This window comes from Podarcis bocagei, assembly GCF_964188305.1.
Source record: "Podarcis bocagei genome assembly, chromosome: 16".
In the NCBI taxonomy this organism is placed as follows: domain Eukaryota; kingdom Metazoa; phylum Chordata; class Lepidosauria; order Squamata; family Lacertidae; genus Podarcis; species Podarcis bocagei.
In genome coordinates, this window is record NC_138142.1 from 13,112,382 (window position 1) to 13,122,403 (window position 10,022).

At 45.8% G+C, this 10,022-nt stretch overlaps 1 protein-coding gene across 13 annotated transcripts in view; it reads left to right on the forward strand.

Moving 5' to 3' along the window:
* Positions 1 to 2,808, forward strand: part of ARVCF (ARVCF delta catenin family member) — a 615,179-nt gene extending 612,371 nt beyond the window's left edge. For all 13 annotated transcript variants that reach the window (XM_081174768.1, XM_081174756.1, XM_081174762.1 and 10 more), the window contains one exon: positions 1,904 to 2,808. In XM_081174768.1, coding sequence (XP_081030894.1) covers positions 1,904 to 1,909 — 6 coding nt within the window. In that variant the 3' untranslated portion in view covers positions 1,910 to 2,808. The remainder of the gene's footprint in view (positions 1 to 1,903) is intronic.
* The last annotated feature ends 7,214 nt before the right edge of the window (positions 2,809 to 10,022 follow it).

A 10,022-nucleotide genomic window follows, 5' to 3' on the forward strand; every position in this document is an offset into this window, starting at 1 on the left:
CTTCACCCCTTCATGTTGTTGTTGATGATGATGATACGAACCAGGAAATCCCTTGTTTCAATCTCATCACTTCCAAGCTCGCTAGATGGCCTTAGGCCAGCCACTCTTTCTGACCTACTTTACAGGGTTGTCAAGTAAAAGGGGGGAAAATTGACCTGCTTTACAGGGTTGCAGTATAGATCACAGCAAATGAATGGATGTGCCGTTCTTTGAACACTGTATTAAAGCACAACTTAAATGCTAAATATTATTAATGTTGCTGTGATTTATCCCCCTTGCCTCGTTCATTCTCTAAAGAAGGTTCCTTCCAGACATTGCTGGTCTGCAGCACCCATCTTCCCTGACTGCTGGCCATGCTGGTTGAGGCTGGTGGGATTTAGAGCAACTAGAGGGCACCATGTTGGCAACCTTTGTTCTAAAGCAAGGACCTGTTTCAAACCCCAAAGTGTGTTATAGCTGGGATTATTTAAGGATTTTTGCAGAGGGGCTGCTCTACGCAGTTCTGCTCCAACTATGGAGATAACCCTGGGGCAGAGTTTTGCCTATTCCTTCCTCTCTTCTGTTCCTTTAGAATACAGTGGAACCTCAGGTTACGTTATCCTTGGGTAACGTAACTTCAGGTTGCGAAAACGGCAAACCTGGAAGTGTTTCACCTCTTGCGCATGCGCAGAAGTGGTCTCTCCGGTTGCGAAAACTTTGGGATACGGCCGGACCTCCGGAACGGATCCGATTCGCAATCGGAGGTACCACCGTAATGTGTTACCTTCCAGGTAGGGTTGGGTGGTCTCCTTCCTGTTTACCTCAATAGGAGCGGAGACTTTTCAAGTTTCCCAGTCAAGATCGCCAAAGAAAAAGCCCCTGTAGTTCCCACCATCTCATCTGTCACAAACTCCCTATCCTGACTCAGGGCTGGCCCAAGACATTTTGCTACCTGAGGCGAACCACAAAATGGCGCCCCCCACCACCACCAAGGAAGGACGTGTGAGCGAAGGTCTACACCAGGAACAAGGGCGGAATGAAGATCTACATTGGGAACACGGGTGGGAGTCATATCTACCTTACCCAACGATTGAAGTGGGAATCAAAGGCCGTTGCGGGAGCGAAAGGGCCCCGCTCTGAATGATGCTAAGTGGGTGCAGAGCCCAGGAGACCCCAGAGGGAAGCCCCTGCCATTTCTGCCCTAGGGGTGGGGAGGAGACCAGCAGACCTCCTATTCACCAAGAGGCCATTGTAGAGGTGACATGGCGGAGTGGGTGGGGGCAGCAGATCCACGTGGCAAATCTGCCACACACACACCCCTTGGTGGATCCTTGGTGACAGATCCAGCCTGCAAGGATTGCACCACAACTGTAGCAGCAGCAGCAGATGGGTTCCTTGGAGGCCAGATCTGCTGCCCTTGTGGATTCTGCCGCTTGAGGCGCTTTTCTTACCTTGCCTCTTGCATGGGCTGGCCCTGATGCTGAGCACACCCCCCCAAAAAAAAACAACTTGAAAGAGAGGTAGCAGCAAGCACTTCCCTCGGGGAGAAGCCCCTGTGCCAATACAGTCAAACCTCGGTTGTCAAATGTAATCTGTTCCAGAAGACCGTTCAACTTCCAAAACGTTTGACAACTGAAAACTGAAAGCGGAAGCCTCGATACAATAGGGAAACTCAAGACAGAAGCCGCGTACCACGTTCAGCTTCCAAAAATTGTTCAAAAACCGAAGCAGTTAATTCCAGGTTTCCGGCGTCTGGGAGCTGAAATGTTCGCCTACAGAGACGTTTGAGAACCGAGGTTTGACTGTACCTTGTTTTAATTTTCTTCCTTAATGTCAGATGCTCTTAGAATAAAACCTATTTGGAGTTTGTGGCGCCTCCTGCCCCATTACCCCTATTAATTAACTCTTGCTTTCCTTTTTTTAGGGCTAAAGTCCCGCTGCTTGTTTTGTTATTGTTATTATTATTTTTCCTCAACTAAAGAAGAAGAAGAAGAAGAAGAAGAAGACGACTCAACAAACAGGATCTCATTAATTAACCATCACTGCCATTCAGATAAGGAAACGCCTTGGCGCTTGCGTCGGTGGAACCAACCAACCAGGCTGCAGATTCTCTATGGGGCAGGGGCGGGGCGACGGACCATCAGCCAATCCCAGAGCAGCATGCCTTACAGCAGGGACCATTCTGCTTTTTAAGAACCAATCACATTCAGGCCCAACATCTCCCTGCCCTTTCAAACTTCCGCACAGAAAGGCGCAAGACAATTTCTCCAAGCTTATGTCGGACAGGTTTGGTTCTTAGCTGACTCTTCTATGTGGATGGTGCCAAGTTATGAGTTGAAGGTCATGAGATGGGTAAGGAGAAGAAGAATGAGAAGTTTTTAAAAAAGAGAAAGAATTCACATGTGGAAAGAAAAAGTGCAGAATATTCGGAGTATATCTTAGGTATAGTCATAAAAAACAACTTAGCACTTTTTCCTTTCTTTTTGAACTGTGATTTTTTTTAAAGCAAGGTATTTTTTGTGGCCTGTTGTTGAGGTTTTTATTCTTTGATCCAATGGAAATGCAGAATTGTGGAGCTGAAGTTGGATGGATTTTGACGAAAGGAGAGAAAGAGTTGGGGAAAATCTTGGTGGACTGGCTTGGAAAGATGGAAGCTGGAATTGACGTGGGCTGTATACTTTGCTTTTGAAGTAAATGATATCACACTGTGCTGCCTATATTATCATTAGTGTTCCATTCATCTGCCTTTTGACTTCTGTAATGGCTCTGTTTATACTTTCCAAACATATAGATGATTCATTCGAGGTTTCGCTGTCCTCCTTCAGGGGGGGGAAAGTGATAACAACATCCCCTGACCACACAGACATGGTTGACTTTCTGTTGTTGCTGATGAGTGCTTCTTAATTTTCTAGGCTGCTGGTGTTGAGTTGACGGCAACATGATGTCAGCATCGCGCTCCCCACCCACCAATAGATAGTATTTAAAACTTTTGGAAAAAGTGGGATCTTCCTTGCAAGGAAGATGTTTCAAATGCATCATAAACTTCATATGTCTCTACTCTTTTTTGCTGGTAAAATGTTAATAATCGCCACCCATTGCTGGATCTCATGTATGATTTTGGCTAAGCTATTAACAGAGTGCTTCAAAGGGAACTATAATATGTTTTGAGCCACCCATGTGTGGATAGATTAGTTTGTAATTAATTAGGGTTGTACACTCGAGGAATGACGACATCCTATTTATGTGCAAAGCCTTATTACCTAGGATCGCTGTTATGGGTCTTTGGCGAGATGTTTGCCACTGGTGCATATAACCATATCCCTAGTCCCGTGCATTGTGTACAATGATGCTTTGTGCTTTAACCACATTAATTTCTTTCGGGTTTGGTCTGTTGTAGAGAGAAAATGGAAGCAGAACCTTTAACCGTGCAGTGCTATGCACCCCCCTGAAAAGTAAGTCCCATTGAGGTCAATGTGTCTTACTCCTCAGAAATCAGGCATAGGATTGCAGTCTGAATCTTCAATTCCCTTTACTCCTGCCTTCTCTCTCCCCCTTGTTGCTAAAATGAGTTGGTTGCCATATTCACTTAAATGATGTGATTGGAAAGCACTTTTTGTTTTTTTAAAAAATAATAATCCAGCAAATTTCATTGGGGGGGGGTGTCCTGCTGTTTCCTTTGTAATTTAAAATGAAGTTTGGGGTGGGGTGGGGAGGGCAGGGGAGAGAATAAAATAAAAAAATGCTGTATTAGTTAAACATCTAACTTTTTGTAAAAAATAATAATAATAATAGTAATAATAATAATAAAAATCCATAAAAAAGAAAGAAAGAAAAAGCAAGCATCAATAGCTTTGTATCTTCTGGAATATAAAGAAAATAAAATTTGACATGAATTACATATATAAATATATATCTCTATCTATATATTGTGCAGAAAATAGGTTGCCAAAACCGTGTGACATTTGTAGCAGGAAAGCATTTTGCAACAATTCAGGGAAAAGACTGGTGTCAGAAGCTATTTGGCAATTTGACTGGTGCAGACACAAGCATGTACCTGCCCCTATCTGCCCCCAGTCTCTCGCCCCCTAACCCATCACAGTCACGTAACTGGGGTTACCTCTGAGTCTCTTTACGGAAGCAGAGGCACATGGCGCCAGTGACCTATAGGAGGGAGGCCCATGCTGGCCCAAGATCTCTTTATTGGCCAAAGAACACAGGTGGATCTGCTTTGGATTCTAACTGGAGACCTCTTTGCCTCCGTGATCTAAACAGTGAAGAGTGGAACAGGATCAATATCTTTCTTGCTTCTAACAATGGTGCTCTTTTCATACTTCTACTCTTGATAAGTGAAGACCCTTTTAACCGGGCTGTACATTTTTATATCATCTATATACGAATCGTATGTAATTCCTTTTTCTTTTCTTTTTTTTGTATACAAAGGGTTTTTTGTTTTGTTTGGTGTTTTTTTAAAAAGAAAAGCTCGTCTGCAAGTTGTAACTAATTGAGTCTGCTGCTCTGTAGTTTTATTAGACCCCCCCTGCAAGTGAATCGTCTCAGTCACCCTTGCTTCAGTCTATGCTCTGGTCCTGCCTTTTATTTACCAAAAGAAATGGGAGTCAAATTGCTACTTGGGGGGTGGGGGTATAAATCTCCCCCATTTGTTCACTGGCATTTCTGACGATCATGCAGCTGCCCTTTTCCTGCTGATTGTCCCAAAGATCTCTTGAGCCTCCCAGGAACATAGGAAACTGCTTTCTACTGAGTCAGACCCACTGGTCCATCCAACTCAGTACTGTCGACACGGACAGGCAGCAGCTCTCCAAGGTTTCAGAGAAGGAGCCCCCTCCTAGCCCTACCTGGAGATGCTGGAGAATGAATCTGGGACTTTCTGCATGCAAAGCAGGTGTTCTACCACTAAGCTATGCCTCTTCAAATATTTTGAGGCAGAGAGATCCATAATCCGAAGGTCTAATTTCCACTGGGAGGTTAATATAGGCAGGAAGAAATGGCCAGGGAGGGGAAGGGGAAGATGACAGGCAACAGAGACGCCTGGAATGCAGAAGCAAGCAATGGATTGCGGAATGGAATGCAGAAGCAAGCAATTAGCTTTCCCAGGGCTATGTGCTCAGTGGGTGAAATGGGGGGAAAGCAGAGCTACTAGCCAGAGGGAAAGCTTCATTCTTCTGCTCAGTCATGGTAGCTCATTGGACCTGCTACCTATGGATTGCAAAACCACAAAAAATGGTACGATGCAAGCAAATATTTGCATCCTTAAACTGCATAATTGATTTTGGCTGCCACATTCGGCTCTGTTCGCTATATGTGTGTGTGTGCGCGTCTAATCACATATACCCTGCCTAGACATTTAATCCTTCTCAAGGGCTCTGGAGAGTTTCACTTCTGCAAGGCACTTGGAGGATTGATAGCCTAGTTTTTGGAACCGTGATAAACTGCTTATACAGAATCAGACCAATGGTCAGCCTGAATTGTTTTGTGAATATTCGAGCAGGAGGTGTTCACTCATGATTGCAGGCAGGATCAATTTGAGCATAGCTCAGTTTGTGGCCAGCGGCAGTCTCAACCCTGCTAGCTGCCACCATCCCCTTCTACTTTGAACAAGGCAGTGCAGTGGACATTCTCAGATTAAAATGCTGGCAAGGGATTGGCCCTTTTTCAAGGGTGGTAAGACTGCTCAATCAACTGTATTGTTGAATCTTGTCAGTGGCTCTCCAGGGTTTCAGGTTGGGATGTTTCTTGGTCCTGCTAGCCAAGCTGGAGGTGCTAGGGATCAGTCTTGGAACTTTCAGCTTTCAACACATGTGTTCTACCTGTGAGTAAGGGCCCCTCTCCAAAAGGCATTCTCCAACCCAAAGACCATTCAGGCAGTTTCAGGATTCCCTTGAGTCAAATTGCAAGCCATATGACTCATTTGAAACCTAGTTATAGGTAGGTAGCCGTGTTGGTCTGGCATAGTCGAAACAAAATATATTTTTTTCCCTTCCAGTAGCATCTTAGAGACCAACTAATTTAGTTATTGGTATGAGCTTTCGTGTGCATGTGGCACTGTGGGTTAAACCACAGAGCCTAGGACTTGCCGATCAGAAGGTCGGCGGTTCGAATCCCCACGACAGGGTGAGCTCCCGTTGCTCGGTCCCAGCTACTGCCAACCTAGCAGTTCAAAAGCACGAAGTGCAAGTAGATAAATAGGTACCACTCCGTCGGGAAGGTAAACGGCATTTCCTTGCACTGCTCTGGTTCACCAGAAGCGGCTTAGTCATGCTGGCCACATGACCCGGAAGCTGTACGCCGGCTCCCTCGGCCAATAAAGCGAGATGAGCGCCGTAACCCCAGAGTCGGCCACGACTGGACCTAATGGTCAGGGGTCCCTTTACCTTTACCTAAGGTGCTACTGGAAGGAAAAAAATTAATTTTGTGAACCTGTTAAGATGATGCTCGTAAGCATCATAAACCTAGGCTTGCCATTTGTCATGAAAATTCCTGACATGTCCTGGTTTTCGGATGTAAAAATGGCATTAGGGAAAACCCGGGGGGGTGGAGCTCAACAATTTGGGGGTCTTCCTAAAAAAAGCTCAACAGGTGTCAGGAATTTTTGAAATATGGCAACCCTACCTAAACCAGATCCAAAACATCAGTGTTGGGGAACCTTTGGCCTTTCTGATATTGCTGAACTACAACTCCCTTCGCCCCTTGCAAGCAAGGCCAATGACCAGGGATCATGGGAGTTGTAGTTCAACAACATCTGGAAGGCCAAAGGTTTCCCACACCTGCTCTGCACAAAACACATCACTGATGTTGTCGTCTGAGCCAGGATGAACACTTAACAATGCCATTGGGCCAGCAGTGTCTATAAGGACCCAAATGAAAGGACATTTGAAAAGTCAGGTGGTGATCCAAAAGGATTCGTCTATCATTCAGGAGACCTCGCCAGGGAGCAAACTGGCTGCTAGGATCACTTGCTCCTCACCCACAAGGCCTGTTTCTTAGTATTTGTATTGGCTGTCCGTCCTTTTAGTACGCCAGAGTTCTTGTAGCTGATCCTCGCCAATATTAGCTGTCCATGAGATGTAAAACTGACAGAGAGAACCTTGGCAATGTGTGCCAGGGCTGTCAGTAGGAGTCTAGGTGGCTTCTCCTTCCGTGTTCTGTCTAGTGGCAATTTTTACTCTGCTTGTACGTAGCAATAAGTAGGCATTTAATAGGTCAGTTGTAGGCATCTTAGCACTGCTACCTTTCCATGGGCAGTGACAAAAAAACCCCACAATCCCCACCCCTTTTGTTAACCCTTCTATTGTGAATGCCACCACCTGCTGGCTTTGAATGCTCAAAATAGAGCCTCCTCTATTCGGTTCTTATTTCTAGATGCATTGTGGCCAGTTAGAGGGCGTAGGGAGAAGGAACTATCTGTGGCCCTCCAGATATAGTTGAAAATGGACAAATCGTGTCAGTTTTGATTTCTCTCCATTTCTCCTTTCCCCACACTTTAAGTTCAGCTCTTCCCATTTCCACATCAGTTTGCATTTTTTAAAAAAGTTACCATCAGCATTTTACTGCAAATTTCTCCCAGTGTACTCATTTTTGTATGCAATTTTGCCTAATGCACTCGTTTTTTTTTTGCAAGACAGTTCCCCCTAATGCCATGACCTTTTGTATGTTATTTTCATGGGTACACACTTTTTTATGCACACTATGCCCTAAAATATGCATCTTTGTACACATTACTTGGCTTATACTTGGCTGGAGAACTGCATTGCAAAATTCAGAGCAGCGCGGATTTCAAAGAATGGCTGTTTGCATATTGTTTCGGAAAGCGTGAATTAGGTAGGTTCGCCTTTAAATATCTCCCCTAGATATGATTGGACTACAGTTCCTATTATCTGTGGCTATTTGGGTATGCTGGCTGGTGCTGATGGGAGTTGAAGTCTCTTTCCCTTAGGTAAACTATGTCTGTTGTGGCCTGTACTTCCCCAGGGCAGTTTGCTGTGGGACCAGATTGATGTCAGTTCTTGTTTATCAGTTCTCCGTGGTCCCTTCTTCATAGCTCCTGCTTGCATTGTGGGCGTCCTCTCTGATCCATGGCAAAGTTTGAATGTGCTACAAATCTCCTTGCTTCCCCTACCCCCTGGATAGCAAAGGCAAGATAAATTACACCACATGTGCAAATAAATGAAAAGGTGCTTACGTCATATGCTGTGCGGAGCTGACCTAATACTATTTTCTTGTTTTGACCCCGCCCTGCCTGTCGCACGCTCTTTGGCTGTTGTGTTATGCTGCCGTTTCACACAATTGCCAGTGCAGCAGCATCAAGGCAAGAGCCTTCCTTGTTTAACCAGGCAGGCAAGAGTGGGTCAGGGTTCTCCTAGCCTCCTTGCCCTACATATGGGCTTTTATGCAGGGATTTGAATGGCCACTGTGGGAAATGGGGTGCTGGTGTAGCTCAAGAGTAGCCAGAAGTTGCTGGACCACAATTCTCACCATCCCTGACTATTAGCCATGCAGGCTGTGATGGAGCAGAAATCTCATCCAGAAATATCTGGAGAACCCATTGGACTAGATGAGTATGCCTCTGGATACCATTTGCTGGGAATCACAAGCGAGGAGAATGCTGTTATGCTCAGCTCCTGCCTTCAGGCTTCCCATAAGTTTCTATGAGAATAGGATGTTGGAGGAGATGGACCATTAGCCTGGTGCTACAGAGCTGCTGCTGCTGCTGCTGTTCTTAGGATCTTTGGTCTAACTCAGCAAGGTTCTTCTTAAGTTCTTAACAGTCATGGCTCAGTTTTGGCACTGTGGGACTCTCGTTCTATTGGCCTTCGTTCACAAGAGACAGTCCAGGGTTGAATTTATTGTGCCAAATTTCCAGATTAAGCCAACCTGTTCCATCAGTCTGAGCCACCATCCCTGTTCTGTTAGTGATGGATGGAGTTGGTGGGATACTGCTCTGGACCAATAACAGAACAGGAAGGAGAACCTGTGGTCCTCCAGATGTGGCTGGACTATAGCTACCATCCTCCCTGAACATTGGTCATGGTGGCTGGGACTGATGGGAGTTTTGAGTCCAACAGCACCTGGAGGGTGATAAGATTCCCATTTCTGGTTTAAAGGTGGCACAGAACACAATGGTCCGATGCTTGACCCATGAGATCACGGCGTGCTAATGCTGATGGGATATGAGCTACTCGTGGATGTCAGGCATAGCCTTTTCATCTCATTCAAGCAAAGCGTCTGCACCTGAGATCACTAGGATGCTCAATGCAACCCTTTGGCACTCCTTGGCTGCATTTGGGCAGTATCAGATAAGACTAAAGATACCAAAGAAGAGGCAGGTGTATTGGTAAGACCTGTGCGGAATAAGCTGGGGCAATGGGAGGTGGAATGTGTGGCCCAACAATGATAGTGTGTGTGTGTATACTCAGTTTGGCCAAACTACTGCATTTGGGCAGAGGATGCTGTCTGTGTTCCCAGAACTCTTGTAGGTAGTTTTGGACAAGGATACCTCAGAAATCTATAAGCAGGATAGATGGTTCCCAGACTGTTTGAGTGAGACAGTGGTTAATGGAACGAACTGTTATGGTTTCAAGAGGCAGCCACACCACGGCGTCTCTAAATATCATACCTGGAAGATTATCAGTGCTAGAGCTGACCCCAAAGGACCTTTCAACTTTTGACTTGAAAGTGAATTGAGGAGGGAGAGAAAGTTTCAATGACACCCACCCAATTCAGCTTTTTTTTGTTGCTATCACCTGTTTCATTGCCTTGGCGTTGATGGAGTCCCTGCTGCTGGTGGGCATGAAAAAAAAAATCACCCACAAGGCTATGGAGTGAGAGGTCAGGAAACGTTTGTCCTCGCTCGGATTGGCCTTTGTGACAATCCGAGGTCCTTAAGTACAGTGGTGGAGCTTTAAGCTCTGACAGGGTGTGGAGAGCAGACGGGCGCGTGGCTGGCACGCGTCCCAGGGGCACAGCACGCTGCCTGCAGGGGCGTGACATGCATCCTGGGGGCATGATGTGCCACCTGGGGGGCG